Source organism: Pelophylax lessonae (genome assembly GCF_965119305.1).
Source record: "Pelophylax lessonae genome assembly, chromosome: 2".
Classification (NCBI taxonomy): Eukaryota; Metazoa; Chordata; class Amphibia; order Anura; family Ranidae; genus Pelophylax; species Pelophylax lessonae.
In genome coordinates, this window is record NC_138769.1 from 459,665,341 (window position 1) to 459,684,456 (window position 19,116).

The 19,116-nt window shown below is 44.3% G+C and overlaps 1 protein-coding gene across 2 annotated transcripts in view; it reads right to left on the reverse strand.

Annotated features, from left to right (window-relative positions):
* The window catches only part of OCA2 (OCA2 melanosomal transmembrane protein), a 524,044-nt gene that overhangs the window by 204,603 nt on the left and 300,325 nt on the right, over positions 1-19,116 (reverse strand). For both annotated transcript variants that reach the window (XM_082246739.1, XM_082246738.1), the window contains one exon: positions 18,611-18,735. In XM_082246739.1, coding sequence (XP_082102865.1) covers positions 18,611-18,735 — 125 coding nt within the window. The remainder of the gene's footprint in view (positions 1-18,610; positions 18,736-19,116) is intronic.

The window sequence follows — 19,116 nt, forward strand, 5'->3', positions numbered from 1 at the left end:
CCCTAGAGCACCAAGACAATGGAAACACCCACAAAAACACCCCATTTTTGAAAGCACACACTCCAACGTATATTCTATGAGGCATTATGGGTTTTTTTAACATGTCATTTTTTACCACAAGTTTTTGGAAAATGTGGGAAAAAAAATGAAAACGTATTTTTTTTTTTTTACACAAAGTTGTCAATATATAGGATATTCCTAACACATAGCATGTACATAGCAAAAATGACACACCAAAATACATTCTGCCACTCCTCCTGAGTATGGCAATACCACATGAGTGAGACTTTTTCACAGCCTAGCCATATAGAGGGGCCCAAGATCCAAGGAGCACCACCATGCGTCCTAGAGACATAAATCACACACAAATTCCTGACAACCTATCACATTGTTAAAGGCCCCTAACACATAGCATATTGCATACCAAAATAAATTCTGCTGAGCAAAGGATAAACAAAAGATTACCTGTGGTTTTAGCAGTGCAGTGGTCCAGGCAGCAGGCAGGAACATAGACAGCGACAGTAAAAGGATTGTCAAGGCAGCAGGCAGGAATACTGTCCATAGTTAGTACAGGCAGAGATATTGTCAGCACAGCCAAAGCATTGGTCCAGGTAGTAGGCAGGGATATGGTCAGCAGCAGTTAAAGGATTGTCCATGCAGCAGGCAGGAATACTGTCCATAATTAGTACAGGCAGCAGGCAGAGATATGGTCAGTACAGCCCAAGTATTGGTCCAGGCAACAGGCACATGTTCCATAAAAAGTCCTGGGTCAGTGCAGGCAGGGATATTATTAGCACAGCCAAAGTATTGGTCCAGGCAGCACCATCAAGCTTAGGGCCTCGGTCAGGAAAGAATGGGGACAGGAGTAGAGGCTTCTCCCACCCAAATCGCTTTGAAGCCTCTGGACTCCAGACCCTGTTCCGAGATTACTAAACCCAGAGAAAACCAAAAATTGTTTTTCTCATATCACAACACTATTCTGAAGCCGCTCACAAAAGTGAGACCCCTGTGTCATTTTGAATCCCACTACTACAGTAGCAGGGCGAAACATCAGTCTAAGTGGCAGGCAAAAAACATGGTCGCAACAGGCCGAGGTGAGTGCAGGTAAAAGGCAGAAATAGACAGTAGGCTAAAGCATAATCGATAAACAGTCCAGGCTCAGTTTACGTGAAAGGCAGAAACGTGTTGGATAAACAATGCAGACGGCAGGCAGAGGCATAGTCGATATACAGGCCAGGGTCGGTTCACATAGAAGGCAGTGATATGGTTGGTTGAGGCAGCAGGAAAATATTCAGCACAGAAATTGAAAAAGGGGAAATGGCAGTCTGATTGAAATACGGGCTAAAAGTTTAGGGCAGTGTGATAGAGTTTGAAGTAATCTCTGATGCATAGGCCAGGTTGGGAGGGACATTGGGTACAATGAAAACTGGTGTCTTTACTAATTCCTCTTTTGCTACACACCCAACACTTTTTTTGGCGTCTTCTTCCGATTTCTGAGGGTGGGATATGGCAAGGGAAATGGAGCTCATGGAGTCTGCTGACACAATCAGGATGAATGCTTTCTTGGGGGGATCCTTGCTGGTAAATCAGAGCAGTGGCAATATCTTCAATAAACTGGAGGAAGGGGATTGCTGTTATTGTTGATTTTTGATAGGTGACATATGCGAAGTAAATGGCCAAATGGAAAAAATAAATTGCAACTTTTTTGTACCAAAAGAGGAACTTTCGTGACGGGAGATAGCGCTGCAGCATTTGATCATTTAAATCCAACCCCCCCCCCCCCCCATGTTCTTATTGTACTCGTGGATACAACCAATCTTTCGAACGGGATCACGTCTTCTTCGAAGTTCCACTGAAGTGTCATCGTGGATGGTGGACATGATGTAAACGTCCTTACTATCCCTCCACTTCAAAGCCAACACTTCCTCGTTCCTAAGGCTTGTGAATTCCCCGTTTTGTAATTGAGTGGCGACAAGATGCTGCGGGAAGCCCTTCTGTTTTTTCTTGCTGTACCACAGGCCAAGGTTTTCAGGTACAGGTGGCAGAAAAGGCGCAAACTGGTATAATAGTTGTCCATATAAATGTGGTACCCCTTTTTCAACAGTGGGAAGGCTAGGTCCCAGACAATTTTCCCACTTATTCTTATGTACGTTGGGCACTCAGGGGGCTGGAACTGGGAGTCTCTGCCTTCGTACACGCGAAAGGCATACACATACCCAGTGTTGCTTTCACATAGCTTGTTTAGCTTTAAGCCGTACCTAGCCCTCTTGCTGGGAATGTACTGCTTAAATCCCAGCCGGCTTGTGAAATGGACCAGTGATTCGTCCACAGCAATGTTTTGGTCAGGGATATAAACTTCGGGAAACCGCTTAGAAAATAAATCAATTAGGGGGAACATTTTATAGAGTTTATCAAAACTGGGATCATCTCGGGGAGGGCACTGTGAGGTATCGTTGAAATGCAGGAAGCGCATTATAATGTCATAGCGGGACCAGGACATGACCGATGAATAAATTGGCATATGGTGGATGGGTTTGGTGGACCAATAGGAATGCAACTTTTTTTTTTTTGTAAGCCCCATATTGATGGTAAGGCCCAAAAACACTTTTAGCTCTTCTAATGTTAGGGGTCTCCATTCAAAAGGATGGGCATGATATGAGGTGGGGTTGTTCTCTATGAACTGTTGGGCAAAAAGATTTGATTGGTCCACGATGCCTTGAAAGAACTCAATAGGGAAAAATAAATTTAAAAAATCAAATCGGAACAAAATGTTCGGTGTTGACCTGCAAACCTGGCTGTGCTGTGAAGGGGGGGGGGGGGGAATTGTAGCTGACCCAGAACTAGAAGGCAGCCACAATGGGTTTGCCAAGGCATCCGGAAGCTGCATTTGGGCTCTGCTTCTTTGGGGCTGGTGTGGAATTCCAGTGATTGTACTGGGCCTTTCCTCCTTGGGTCTAGCACCATTGGCGTCGTCTTTTAGGCCGAACTTCTTCCTCCTCCGATTCGGTCCCCGATGTAAAGCCTTCAAAGGGCTCGGATTCTGAACCGGATTCGGAATCTAACAGTGAGAGCTCCCCGCTGCTCTCATCTGTCAGGGTTAGAAGTTGATATGCCTCTTCGGCAGTGAAAACTTTTTTGGACTTGGACATGGTGGCTGTATGAAGGGTGACAGGTACTCGGGTACTCTTCTGGGCAGGTGACAGGCAGGTGACAGGTACTCTGGTACTGATGAGCAGGTGTAAGGTACTCTGATAGGCAGGTGGAAGGTACTCTGATAGGCAGGGGACAGGTACTCGGGTACTCAGATGGGCAGGTGACAGGTACTTAGATGGGCAGGTCCTCTTTATTTGGTGGGGGCAATCAGGCAATCAAGGCACAGTAGTATTCACAGTATAGGGGTAACTCACTGTTTCCAGATCTCCTCCTCATACTGGATCGGTGTGTGAGGAGGAGAACCTGGTAACATTGAGTTACCACATCTTTGTTGACATTTGTGACCGGCTGTGATCGGACAAGCCAGTCACGTGGTAAAAAGCCAATTTCATTGGCTCTTTACCTAGATCAGGGATGGGCTCTGTCCGAGGGATGAGCCTCGTCCCTGATCGCCACACATTGCAGGGAGAGCGAGCGGCTCACGCTGGAGCCGCTCATGTGATCGGCTGTGATTGACACAGCTGATCACGTGGTAAACAGCCAATTTTCATTAGCTGTTTACCTTAATCAGGGATGGGCTCTGTCTGAGGGACGAGCCTCATACCTGAATGCCGTGCTGCGCGTTCATATGACGTCCGCCCGGATCGAGGAGCATTTCCTGCTGGCGTCATTTGTCTATGGCCCGTTATGGAAGTGGTTAAAGCAGAATTAAACCCTTCTATCCTTTACAGCCAAGGAAGCTGCTTCTGTTTGATCTGCATCTGCCATGGTACTGCACGTGTGATCAGTTATGACACCAGCCATTTGATGGTTTGACAGTTTGGTTGAGGACACAAGCAAACATGACCGTTAGAAATCCCGGCATTCCAGGAACTGTTTTTTTAAATTGTTAAATCAATAGGTTTAGTTTCGCTTTGTGTTTTACTGCTGTTCAGGGGATCGGGGCTTCAGCAAAATGGTAGCTCCAGCAAGAAGAAAGAGGAGCAATGCTGGAAGCAATTTATAGTACACACTTATTTTGGTTGCATAATTAGCAATATGGAATGCATGTTCCTTGCTATTATTTTTTATCAAGTTGTTATGGGTAAAGTTCTGCTTTAATTTGATCACATTGATAGTTATTCCTGTTGACAGCAAACTGTTTTCAGGAAAAAAGCTTTGGCTATACTTCTCTTTTAATTGCATAAATGCAAATACATTTAAACACATGATAGCTTGATCTGGGAACCATGAAGTTTGTTTATTTTTTCCAGATTCTTTATCCTGCCTTTAAATAGCCTAAATACAGGGGGCTTGTGTGAATATAGTCTGACAGTCATTTCACATGGGCTTTCTGATCATGTCCACCTGTCTGTACGTCAGGTAGACCTAATCAGAAACTTTATGTAAGCCTATGGGCCAAAAAATGTAAACAGATGTACACCTGTTTACATCCACTTACTTACAAGTCCATCCATTCTTCCAGACCTGAAAATGACAGATTGGAACCTGATATAACACAGATGCAAATCTTTTTTCATCTGGCTGTCCATGGATCAAACATAAGTCTATAGGGTCCGCTGTCAAATTGAAGAAGGAAACTTCAGTTCAGCAGCAGATCTGTTCACGGAGATCATATGGGCAGACTCATAAATCACTACAATTTGTATTTTTGTAGGTGTAGGTTTTTGTTGACAAATTGTGTCTTGTGGAATTGTCACAGAAATGTAATACTTTTTAAACATTTTCATGAAGATGAATAAACATTAGCAAGCTAAAGATTTTTTTTTTCCAAATAACTGTCCATTTCCTAGAACAGTTTTGATCTCTGACCAGTTTTCAGAGTATTTAATGAAAAAGAATGCAGCAATTTTATGTGGTTTTAAGGTTCAGGAACTGGAAATAATGTTTGGCTCTGCGCTTTTATCAGAGTGGCATGCGTTTTAACACCTACTTATCTCCTTTTTATGGATTGATATTCCTAGGAGGGTAAGAATTTATAAAACAAACAACTGTAGCAAGACTTGTTATACAGCAGAGGATTGTAACCTATGCAGAAACATTTTGGTATTTCAAATACTGATGCAGTCTGCTGATCAGACTGCATCAGTATTTGAAAAACATAGGTGGTGATTCATTTTCAAAAGCTGTATGTATGGAGCGATACCATTTGTGACTTATGACTAGTATAACATCAAACATATTCTATTATGTATTACGTGTAGTGAATACTAAACTTGTTCTAGCATTTAGCATGTTAAATGATGTTTAACCACTTACTAACAAAGGGAAAGATTTTTGTCATTTTTGTTGTTTTTTTTTAACGCTTAATGGCGGCGATCTGCGATTTTTTTTGCGGTACTGCGACATTGCGGCGGACAGATGGGACCCTTGACTGACATTTTTGACACTATTGGGGTTATCAGTGACATTTCTACAGTAATCAGTGCTATACATATGCACTGTTACTGTAAAATTACACTGGCAGTGAAGGGGTTAACTTTTTTTGAGAGGGAGGGGTGGTGTGTGTCCCTATGGGCGTGATTCTAACTGTGATTGGCTGTGGCTTGAGCTGTAGGAACAGTGATCAACGGTCCTACATAGTAGAACTGTATGATCACTGTTTCTACACAGGGGAGAATGACAGGTGGCTTGTTTACATCAGCCGCCTGCCTTTCTCCCTCTCCACGACGATCACAGAGTGACCGGCGGACATTGGGTCCGCCGGTCACACGCGCGGGGGGGGGTCCGTGATCGCGCGGGGGCGCGCGCTCACTCCCTAGACCCTCACAGGCTAGCGACGTAGTACTACCTGCCTGTGAGGGGCTGACCGCCGCATTAAATAGTCGTGCAAGCGGTTAAAGTGGCATAACAATAGCCATAGTGGCCCATTATTTTTGAAACCCCGCTCAATGGAAAAGTCTGATCAAAGACGCAATAGAAGAAATGTGCATGGAATTGGAAGCGCCATGCTTTTATACCTGAACACTACAGAAAATTTTACATGACTGCCAGAGTGAACCGCATCAAATTGTAAAATCTATCAAAACCATTACAGACTCAGCAGAATCCTACTACTTCAATTGATAAATTGCTGTTGTGTAAAGGGGTTCTTAGGGGATGTCTCTATAATCCCTTAAGGAGTTCCCTGTGTGCTTCTTCCCTTTTGTTATTGGTGGATCTCTCACAAGAGAGAATGCTGGGAGTGCATGGTATGGAGTGAAGAATAGACACTTCCTGTTGTTCCATGGCGACAACAGGAAATGATTGGAAGAAAAAAGAAAAAACTAAAGTTAGGGGAAACCCCTGGTAGTTACCAGGGTCAACAAACCTTGTGTCTCCATCTGAAGACTTCCCCCTCCATATATATTCTGGTGACCACTAAAAATGTGTGAATTTTATTTTTTCATTTTCAGTGAAAATGGTCACCTGGACAAATAATGATGGTGAATTTCCCCCTACAGACCTAAAAAAAAAAAAAAACGGACAGGCGTTCTAATCTTCCTCCAAATCTAAAAATGACACATTATACTTGAATGTGTTATCTATATTTCACAGCTATCCAGAAAGGTATTTTTGAAGAATGAAAAACTCCTGACTGCAATATATTTTTCAAATGCTTACAATATTTTTCTTATATCTTTTAATATGCACTAAATATTTCTTATACAGAAACATAAAAATACTACTACACTGAGATTAAGTGCAAACTTGCATACTTCAAAACAAAAAAAAATGCTTTTTCCATGCAGAATAAAGAAGCCAATTTGCTTTCAAAGTATTTTTTTTTTTTACACTACACTGGTAAATCTTTTAACAAACGTAGATACGAATATCCATGCTAACATTCATATGAATTCTCAGTACATTTTATGACTTAAAGAATGTCATTTGAAATGACATCAAAATTAAAAACAAATACTGTTATTTCTCAAACAAAACATGCAAAGGCTGTTAGAAGTTTATTAATTTGAGAATCGTTTTTTTATCCTGTTTCTGCAAAGCTTCCCATCGCTGTGGGCGAAAACAAACTTTTGACCCCACTAACAAATTTAGAAAATTTAAACAAAATTTTCATAGTGTGTGGCCAGCTTTAGGCATGTCCATCTAAATATGTTCGTGCATCTAACACTACCCCTTCACTACTGGTTGACAATGCTACTTTCCAAAGGTGTCTCCATTTCTTCTGCATCCACAATGAAGTCACCTTAAAACAGGAGGTGTGTTATCAGCCAGATCACTGGCTTGAAATATAAGGTAAAAAAAAAATAGTCTATAAAAAAAAAAAATGCAGCTACCACATTTAAGGATTGGTAAGCTTCAATGCATTATTTTTTTTTTTTTTCAGTTTTGGCAAAGCACAAGGGATGTATACTGGTTATTATTATTATACAGGATCTACATAGCGTCAACAGTTTGCACAGCGCTTTACAATATGAGGGAAGACATTACAGTTACAATACAATTCAATACAGGAGGAATTAGAGGGCCCTGCTCGTTAGAGCTTACAATCTAGAAGGGAGGGATTTTGTATATATTTTTTTATTATGATCAGAAATAAAAAAAATTTAAAAAATGTTCTTTCAAGTCAGATAAATATGAAATATTACATATGAAATCTAACTGGCAGGCATGTGTAAACTTGTCTTTTTTTTTTTTGGACTGTATGATTTTCAGCTTTGTGGAAAGCAGCTTGAGAAAAGATCTCATCAGAGCAGTGGATCATACTTTATGCAGACATCTGGGCTGAAGATTTCAGTCAGAGCTTTAACGCAAGCAATGCTACTGCTAACATTTACACATGTCACTTGAGAGCCCTTGTTCATGTAGTCAATTTTTATTTTTTTATTTTTGTAAAAAACAAAAAATAGTAAAGAGCTGTTGTAAGATTTGATCAAATTGATTTTAAATTATTACAAGCTTACCAATAAATCAGAACTCCAGCCAAAAATAAGATGAAAATGAGCCCTCAAAAAGATAAACTAACAAAACCAGATGTCGCATATTTTATATATATATATATATATATATATATATATATATATATATATACATATATATACATATATATATATATATATATATATATATATACACACACGGTGCCTTGCGAAAGTATTCGGCCCCCTTGAACTTTTCGACCTTTTGCCACATTTCAGGCTTCAAACATAAAGATATAAAACTGTAATTTCTTTGTGAAGAATCAACAAGTGGGACACAATCATTAAGTGGAACGAAATTTATTGGATATTTTAAACTTTTTTAACAAATAAAAAACTGAAAAATTGGGCGTGCAAAATTATTCAGCCCCCTTAAGTTAATACTTTGTAGCGCCACCTTTTGCTGCGATTACAGCTGTAAGTCGCTTGGGGTATGTCTCTATCAGTTTTGCACATGGAGAGACTGAAATTTTTGCCCATTCCTCCTTGCAAAACAGCTCAAGCTCAGTGAGGTTGGATGGAGAGCGTTTATGAACAGCAGTTTTCAGTTCTTTCCACAGATTCTCGATTGGATTCAGGTCTGGACTTTGACTTGGCCATTCTAACACCTGGATATGTTTATTTGTGAACCATTCCATTGTAGATTTTGCTTTATGTTTTGGATCATTGTCTTGTTGGAAGACAAATCTCCATCCCAGTCTCAGGTCTTTTGCAGACTCCATCAGGTTTTCTTCCAGAATGGTCCTGTATTTGGCTCCATCCATCTTCCCATCAATTTTAATCATCTTCCCTGTCCCTGCTGAAGAAAAGCAGGCCCGAACCTGATGCTGCCACCACCATGTTTGACAGTGGGGATGGTTTGTTCAGGGTGATAAGCTGTGTTGCTTTTACGCCAAACATAACGTTTTGCATTGTTGCCAAAAAGTTCGATTTTGGTTTCATCTGACCAGAGCACCTTCTTCCACATGTTTGGTGTGTCTTCCAGGTGGTTTGTGGCAAACTTTAAACGACACTTTTTATGGATATCTTTAAGAAATTGATTTCTTCTTGCCACTCTTCCATAAAGGCCAGATTTGTGCAGTATACGACTGATTGTTGTCCTATGGACAGAGTCTCCCACCTCAGCTGTAGATCTCTGCAGTTCATCCAGAGTGATCATGGGCCTCTTGGCTGCATCTCTGATCAGTCTTCTCCTTGTATGAGCTGAAAGTTTAGAGGGACGGCCAGGTCTTCGTAGATTTGCAGTGGTCTGATACTGCTTCCATTTCAATATTATCGCTTGCACAGTGCTCCTTGGGATGTTTAAAGCTTGGGAAATCTTTTTGTATCCAAATCCGGCTTTAAACTTCTCCACAACAGTATCTCGGACCTGCCTGGTGTGTTCCTTGTTCTTCATGATGCTCTCTGCGCTTTAAACGGACCTCTGAGACTATCACAGTGCAGGTGCATTTATACGGAGACTTGATTACACACAGGTGGATTCTATTTATCATCATTAGTCATTTAGGTCAACATTGGATCATTCAGAGATCCTCACTGAACTTCTGGAAAGAGTTTGCTGCACTGAAAGTAAAGGGGCTGAATAATTATGCACGCCCAATTTTTCAGTTTTTTATTTGTTAACAAAGTTTGAAATATCCAATAAATTTCGTTCCACTTCATGATTGTGCCCCACTTGTTGTTGATTCTTCACAAAAAATTACTGTTTTATATCTTTATGTTTGAAGCCGAAATGTGGCAAAAGGTTTAAAAGTTCAAGGGGGCCGAATACTTTCGCAAGGCACTGTATATATATATATACACATATATATTCTAAATGCAGAGATTTTGTCTTCAGTACTTGTTTTCTGACTGGATGTCCGGTAACTTTCAACCCACTTACTCTAAGCCCAAGCAACCCTGGACATGCACCAACTCTTTACTGGACAGTGACACATGAAACAGCACAGTGATGAGCTAATTTCTCTGTCACTCTTTTTTTTTTTTTTTTTTTTTTTACAAACAAGGTTGCTCCTTATTGAGGGAAAGCAGAGAAAAACAGCATACAGTAAATGTAGCCAGTGGCCACCATGAAAACAGACGGGGAAAATCAATCCCAAAACAGCAGTACAGTGAAATAATGCATAGAAAGGCACAGTGGGAGCACAATATATTGATACAACAACAAGGTGTGAAGAAACCAAAAATATCCTTGAGAAATCCAACAGATCATAATGCAATAATACAACCAGTGAAGGGGAGATCAAGTCACATTGTCTACCCATGGCTGCCAAATCTTTTCATATTTGCGGGGGCAATTTCTATTAATGTAGGTAAGTTTATACATGGGGAGGGCCCCGTTAAGCAGGGCCTTCCACGCCGGCAGCGTGGGAGGGGAGGGGGAACCCCACCGCAGAATTATCTCCTTCCTGGCATAATACAGTACCAAAGATATCATTAACCTAGAGTATTTAGAGTGCTTGACCTGATCTGGGATGCCCAGAAGCACCAGCTCCGGGGGAAACGTGACATCGAGGTTGAGACGGGTGTTCAGAACGTCGAACACCTCACCCCAGAACTCCGTCACACGCGGGCAGTCCCAGAACATGTGCAGGTAGGAGCCCTCAGTCAGCAGACATTTAGGACAGTCAGCCGAACGCGCAGGGTACATTCTGTGCAGTCTCGAAGGAGTGAAGTAAACTCTATGTAGAAATTTGGCGTATATTAGCTTGTCCCTGGCAGCGATAACCGAGCTCGATCCCTGACCCAGGCAGTCGTCCCAGTCCTCCCTCTCCAAGTTAGGTATATCCGCAGACCAACGCTGCCACAGGCGCTCCAGGGCCGGAGAAGCCTCAACAAGTAGGGTGGCATACAGGGCAGATAACGGTTTGGGGAGCTAGGCCTGCGCTAGGACATCCTCCAGGCGGTCAGTTTGGAGAACTGGATCGGTCGGGAACTGGGCGCGAATCGCATGGCGCAGTTGAAGGTAGCGGAATCCTATCCAACGGGGAAGGTCAAAGGAGCCACGCAAGTCCAGAAGCGTGCGCAACTCACCAACTGGCATAATGTCTTTCAGCCTACGAATTCCGCGATCAGCCCAAACCTGCGGATCTGGAAGCGTCCGCAAATGAGGGAAGGACGGATTGCCCCACAAAGGCTGGTAGGGGGACCAAGTATTAGGTTGGAGAAACCGCGCTCGAGCCACCGTCCAAACCCTGAGGGTAGTCCTAGTTGGTAGAGGGAGAGACGGGTACGCTCTCACACCCCGGTAGGGCAGATTGCGGAGACCCGCTAGGGAGCCCAGACAGGCAGCCTCCAGGCGCGTCGCCGCGCTCGACCGAGAGCCCTCAAACCACTAATGGACGGTGACCAGGACAGCCCCCCAAAAGTAAAACTTAAAATGGGGAAGGGCCAAGCCACCCGACGACACTGGTAGCTGCAATGTAGATCGCGCCAACCTAGGATGCGATCCAGCCCATAAAAAGGAGCCGACACAAGTGTCTAAGTCACGAAAGAAGCTGACTGGGATCCACACCGGGGATTGGCGGAATAGATACAGGAATTTTGGCAAAAAAATCATCTTGATATTAATACGGCCCAGCAGGTTCAAGGGCAGAGATCCCCAGCCCGCGCAGCGCTCGCGAAGACGGTCCAATATAGGGTTAACGTTGCGGGAGAGGTAGTCACCACTGTTTTTGGTAATCCGGATCCCCAGGTATTTAAATTCGCCCACCCACACCAAGGGAGAAGGGGCCGCCCGGGCCCTCGCATCCGAAACGAGGGGAAACAACACTGATTTGGACCAATTTATACATATCCCCAAAAACCTGCCGAATGATTCAAAAATGGCCAGGGCAGCCTGCAGGGACGAGGACGCATCCGCCAGGTACAGCAAGGTGTCATCAGTGTAGAGAGACACCTTCTCCTCAAGGGAGCCCATCCGCCAACCGCGGACAGCCTCCGAGGAACGAACCAGGGCCGCCAGCGGCTCCAAAGCCAGGGCAAACAACCCCGGGGAGAGCGGGCAGCCCTGTCCAGTCCCCCTACCCAGAGGGAAGGCCGCAGAAGCAACGCCGTTTGTGCAGACCCGAGCCGACGGGCGGCGGTAGAGCAGGCGCAACCAACCCAGAAAACGAGGACCAAACCCGAAGCGACGGAGCACCGACCAGAGATACGGCCATTCGACCGAGTCGAAAGCCTTCTTTGCATCTAGAGAGGCCACCACCCGTTGCCCAGGGTTGAGATGTGGGGCAGAAAGGTTAAGGTGCAGACGACGGAGATTATTATCCGTCCCCTTCCCCGGCATAAAACCGGTCTGATCCACATGCACAAGGTTTTCAATGACCGAAGTCAAACGAATGGCCAAGATCTTGGCCAGAAGCTTGGCATCAGTGTGCAGCAGGGATATAGGGCGGTACGAGGAGCATTCCTCTGGGTCCTTACCAGGTTTGAGGATGAGCACTATGAGGGCCTCAGAGAAGGAGTCCAGCAAGGCACCTAGGTCTGTAAATTTAGCCAAAAGGTCCACCAGGGGCGGCGCCAGGGGCTCCTGGAATGTAGAATAAAATTCCACTGGGATACCATCTGGGCCCGGAGCCTTGCCAGGCTGCATCCTCGACAAAGCCGTCTGGACCTCCTCCAAGGTAATTGGCTTATCCATGCGTACCCTAGCCTCCTCATCCAATTCCGGGAGGGAGACACCAGCCAGGTAGCTCTCCAGGTCCTCCTCATCATAGTTCACCCTAGAGGTGTAGAGAGCTTGATAAAATTCACGGAAACAATCATTGATGTCTGTGACATCAGATACCATGTCGCCAGAGGGGGACCGGATCCGACCAATATGTGTGACAGGAGTCTGTTCCCTCGACAGCCAGGCCAACAGACTGCCATTTTTGTCCCCATGTTCAAAAATACATTGAGCCGTCGAGAGAAGGGACTTCTCCGTGGCAGCAGCCCTGCACACCGAGAGCTCCCGCAATGCACGCTGGAAGGATGCATAATGGGCCGCATCAGGGGACGCTACATAAGACTCTTCCACCGAGTGGAGCGACGCCACCAACTGCTCCAGAGACTGCACAGAATTTCTGCGGGCTGCCGCAATACGGGTAATATACACTCCTCTCAACCAGGCCTTGAAGGCATCCCATAGAACCAGTGGGTCAGGGTGCTCGATATTGCGTGACCAAAAAATTGACAATTCAGTCGGCATTGCGTCAAGAATAGAGGGCTCCATTATCCAATACCTAGACAGCCGCCAACCGCCACTCGGCATCCCATCAGACAATTGGAGAGAAAGCAATAAGGGAGCATGGTCAGAGATGCCCCGGGGCAAAATAGAGGCAGCGGTGACCATCTTACCACCTCCATAGAGGCCAACGCCAAATCTATACGGGAGAAAGTCCGATGAGAGGCCAAGTGGCACGTAAACGCCCGATCCGACGGGTGTAAGCTCCGCCAGACGTCCACCAGAGAAAAGGTGGACATCCAACGGGCCAAGGCGTCAGACCAGACCGAGGGAGGGTGGAGGCGATCCAGGTCCGGAGTGGGAGACATATTAAAATCACCCAACAATAGTACATTGACCACATCAAACGAGACAATCAATTGCATAAGAGTGTAGAGGAAGGCCTGGTCAACCGGAGGAGGCAAGTAAAGACCCACCAGCAGAAAGGGCACGGAATGTATGGTAGCATGTAACAGCACATATCTCCCGGCCGGGTCAGTCCGAACCTCCAGCAGCTGAAAAGGCAGTGAGCGATGCACGAGGACACTAACCCCCCTGGCGTAGCATGAATACGTGGAGTGATAATGGGAGCCCACCCAGGCCCGCCTAAGACCCAGAGTACGAGATCCCAGCAGGTGGGTTTCCTGTAGAACACAAATGTGCGGGGCATATCTGCGCAGAAAGGTAAAGACCAAGGAGCGTTTAACCGCAGAATTCATACCCCGCACATTCCAGGAAAGCACATCAACCTTCGCCATAATCACCCAAGGGGACCATCAATGCAGGATAGGCACACATCACCACCCCACCGGAAGCCGGGGGGCCAGGCCACCCGCCCATCGTCCAGACCCCCTCAAGGGTCGCCCACAGGACCGTAGCCACACCAGATAGAATATAAACAGCAACCAGAAAAACAAAACCTTGTACAAATAAACCCCTGAGCTCGCAGAGTAACCCAAAGCGAACAGTAGAAATCACAGTGTGCGAGTCAGAACAAAACAACCTACGGTTCCCCCCACCCCGCCAGACCCCAAAACTAGGACAGGCATGGATCCCCTAACCCCCCACAACAGTCAAGTCAAAAAGGTGATGTGAAACCAAGGGCCAACGGGCACTCGGGTAAGGCAACGATATAAGGCACAACCGGTACCAGTCAGGTGCAGCTGTGTGGTGCAGCCGAAAGCGATACACACCGGATCCGAGCATGCAATTCAAAGGAGCTCAAGCCAGCCAGCCAGCCGATAAAGGGTGCAGACATCCATCCGGGGGCGACCAGGCGTGAGGCCGCAATCCAACAAGGGTGATGTAAGTTACCGCCAGCATGGCAGCCAGGGCACAGGAAAGTCAGGTAAGGAGGAAATACACAAGCCAGCGGCAACATAAGGGTGGGTGAAACATCGCCGGGCAACGAACAGCACAGGGAATACCCACTCAGCCAGGGGGAGGAAGTCGCTCCAGCCAGTCCGATGCATCTCTAGGATCCGTGAAAAAACGGGTGGATTCCCCATCGATCACCCGGAGTTTAGCCGGGAACAACATATTATACTTGATGCCCCATGACCGGAGCGCAGCCTTGACTGCATCAAAAGAGCGACACTGTTTCTGTGTCTCCACGGTGTAGTCCGGGAAGATCATGAGCTTGGCGTTCTGGTAGGACAGCGACCCCGCCGCCCGAGCCGCCCGCAGGGTCTCATCCCGGTCTCTGAAGTTCAAGAGTCGAAGGATCGTAGTGCGAGGCGGAGAGCCTTCCGGGCCCGGGCGAGGAGGGACCCGGTGAGCCCGCTCCACGGTGTAGTGCTGGGAGTAGCGGGCCGCAGGCAGCACCGACTGGAGCAGCTCCTTCACGAACAGCGTCGGGTCCCTACCTTCCGCTCCCTCCGGGAGTCCCACTATCTGGAGGTTATTGCGCCGGTTGCGATTCTCGGCGTCCTCGGCACGGAACTCCAATGCCCTCACCCTGGAATGCAAGACCCGCAGGGAGGCCGTGTGTTCAGCCAGCGTGTCCTCCACAGGGCCAACGCGCTGTTCCACCTCCGTGAGTCGGGACCGGATCTTATCAAAGTCCTGCCGCATCAGACAGACATCCATCTGCACCGCCTCGATTTTCGTGGTGAGCGCCGTCTGGCAGGCCACTATTGCCGCCATGACCTCCGGGATGGCAGGCAGCGGGACCTCAGCAACAGGTTGTTGCTCCGTCTGAGAGGCCATATTGCAGATGGAGCGAGTCGGCTGCGGCCTAGTCTGCGCGGGAGCGGGCGCCCCGGGGATTGCACCGTCTGCGGAAAATGGAGCTTCTTAGCCCGCTGTGGTCGGGCAGATGACCGGCTGGGCATGCAGAGGACCGAAATCGGCCAAGGTAAGTGAGAAAGGCAATCACGGATTACAAGCAGGAGAAATCACTCTCGGAGCTCTCAGCAGGCACGTCTGCTCAGGTCGCCATCTTGGACACGCCCCTTCTCTGTCACTCTTTGGTGTCACACCAATTTCTTTTCCTGTCGGAACATGAATTGATTGGCTCCTTATAATTCTTTCTTTATCACATTACAGCCCTGCTATGCAAGGCCTGCAAAAGCCTGACAGGATAAAATCCAGGAACCTACACTGCTTACATTTAAAAATGTATTTAATGTATTAATACAGAGCTGCATTGATTTAGGCTTTATTATTTAGAATTCGCATGTTGCTTTTGTATTTTTAGCAAGTAACTCAGTCCTACTTTCAAAAAGTTTTTTTTTTTTAATGTTCATTTTTCTTTTTTTTGTTATATGCGAAACTTAGTCTCTTCACTAAAATTGTGCTTGTTGGTGTGCCTTCAGGAAAAGTATGAAGGACACTGCTTAAAAAAAAGTGGCTTTGGGCAAATGTCAGGGATCAGACTATCAGGAGTGTTTTAGTGAAACTTAACCGAGTAGATAATTCAACCCTTAGGTGTCCTGCTGATCTGTATTACTTAAGCACTTTTAGCCTACTTATAAAAGACTGACATATTCAAAACCATATTGTTGCTTTGAAAGACATGTTAGGTTTGTCCTTGTCAATATACTAATATAAAACACAGGTATCTAAATATTAATTTATCAAACTACAATCACTACAGCCAAGTAGATGATTTTATATCCATTATATACAGGTTCTGAGACGAGGCATGTGTTCGGTATGTTAAACGTGAGGACAACAAAAGTAGGAGGATTATACAACATTAAAAAAAGTCATATTTTGACAAATTCAAGTCTCATACAGCAGTTAACATTACTAGTCAGGGGTGCAACTAGAAATCACAAGGCACCATAGGAAAAACATGAAAAATCCCATTGTACAAAACCCTAAGTACCATGGCAGATTACAAAGGATTGAAGTGGATGCTGTGGTGATAATGATAATGAGGTAAGTACAGTGTTTAGAATGAAGTGGTGTGGAATAGAAAATGTACAGCACAGCACACAGAATTAGGTCATGTGAAATATAAAATGTACAGCCCATCGTACAGACTGGTATACTGTTAGATTTAAAATGGGTCAGCATGGAATATTAAATGAACAGCAGACAATACAGGAAAACTGTCTAAAATTCAGGATTCATAGCATGAGCTAGTGCGGGATAAGGAACATACACCATGGCATTTAAACTGAGATGGTGTGGAATAGGGAATGTACACCATGGCATATGGAATGAGGAGGTGTGGAATGGCCAACATATACAGTGCCTTGCGAAAGTATTCAGCCCCCTTGAACTTTGCAACCTTTTGCCACATTTCAGGCTTCAAACAAAGATATAAAACTAATTTTTTTTTTTTTTTTGAAGAATCAACAACAAGTGGGACACAATCATGAAGTGGAACGAAATTTATTGGATATTTCAAACTTTGTTAAATAAAAAACTGAAAAATTGGGCGTGCAAAATTATTCAGCCCCTTTACTTTCAGTGCAGCAAACTCTCTCCAGAAGTTCAGTAAGGATCTCTGAATGATCCAATGTTGACCTAAATGACTAATGATGATAAATAGAATCCACCTGTGTGTAATCAAGTCTCCGTATAAATGCACCTGCACTGTGATAGTCTCAGAGGTCCGTTTAAAGCGCAGAGAGCATCATGAAGAACAAGGAACACACCAGGCAGGTCCGAGATACTGTTGTGGAGAAGTTTAAAGCCGGATTTGGATACAAAAAGATTTCCCAAGCTTTAAACATCCCAAGGAGCACTGTGCGAGCGATAATATTGAAATGGAAGGAGTATCAGACCACTGCAAATCTACAAAGACCTGGCCGTCCCTCTAAACTTTGATTAAAAGAACTCGTTATAATTATCTTTCGGAAAATAATTCTCAAATGTATAACGTATAACAATTTTTGGTTATGATATGGATGTGATTTCAACTGGCTTTTGGACTACACATTTATATGGTTGTGCACTTTATTATTATTGTGCACATAATTTTCGTGTTTATCACAAGATACATGTTGTTTAGATATATTGATGTATTTTTATTTGTAAATTTTTAGTCATCTATTAGGGGGCAACGCTGCACTTTTTTAGTTCTTGCATTTTCTGTAGGGTGATGAGATATAAAAATTAGTGCTAGCTTGCAGCTATTTTTAATGAATATTTCTCATTTGGGTTACTTTATGTGCACTGTTTAGTTGATCATGTGTGAGGTTGCCAAGGTTTGTTGTTAACTCACTTGAGATGGACTATAAGGATTTTCAGGATAAGTATAGTTCATTATGAATGTATGTTTTTTGCCATTTTATTTTAAATTTTGCACAATATTTTGTAACTGATGCAATATGTTTTAAAGCAACACCAGGTTTAAATGTTTGCCTATTGAAGAAGCGTGGCATCAGTATTTTTTTTAAGTCTGTGAGCTGTCACAATGGGTCCCAGTTGACCCCCTGTAATGGCTCTGGTAGAGGATTGCATGGGGGCAGGCTGCCCAATTTAACTGCTGATAGGTGGAATGGGCTACAAAGAATAGATGATCTTCCTTCGTCACACTGTTTCTCATCCCTGAAGCTCCAACCAGGCTACCCCACGTTGTGCCCCATAGAAGTCATATGGATTGCTTTGGTAGTAGTTCTGCCAGTGTTACCAAAAACATGCAGTCAATCCTAAAGCAACACCCTTGAGCTTCATATATATTCAAGAGCACAACTCATGGAATGAAATTATGTCAACTGCAGTTTACTTGAATTAGCACTCAACTCCAATAACTAAAATAAAAAAGGAAGCAATATTGCAGTGCATGTCATATCAAGACGAACAACGTAACGCTGTCTTATAAGATTATAATTGACATATGTATATTTAACTATTAAATGACAAAAGTATATAAAAATACCTTATTGTTACTGGAGTAAAAAGCAACATGGTGGTGACATTGTCCAGGAATGCAGAGAGAATAGCAGCAATAAGACAAAGAATTATTATCATGGGCCACACTCTTCCCTTAGAGAGCCGGTAGGCCTAAAAAAAGGAATACAAAATAAAAAATAAATATGCATAGATATTAAGAGACATCTTATGGGAAACCAAAAAGTTTTGCATAAAAAAGTACTGTATTGCATACCTCAATTTAAAAAAAAAAAAAAAAAAGGAACAGATAAATACTTTACCTTTTTCTCTTTTCATTGTTATAACCCCAATATATTACCACAGTCAAAATATATTTAAAAAAAAAAATCTATATGCTGTTTCACATTGTGCAAGCAACAGGTGCTGTTCAGCGTCTCAAACTAATAATGTGCATAAAACTGCAACAATAAAATTGGTTTCTTAAAACCAATCATGCCATGCTGGGAACAAATAATTGTCAATTTAAAAGCCACAGAAAAAACATCTCAAAAT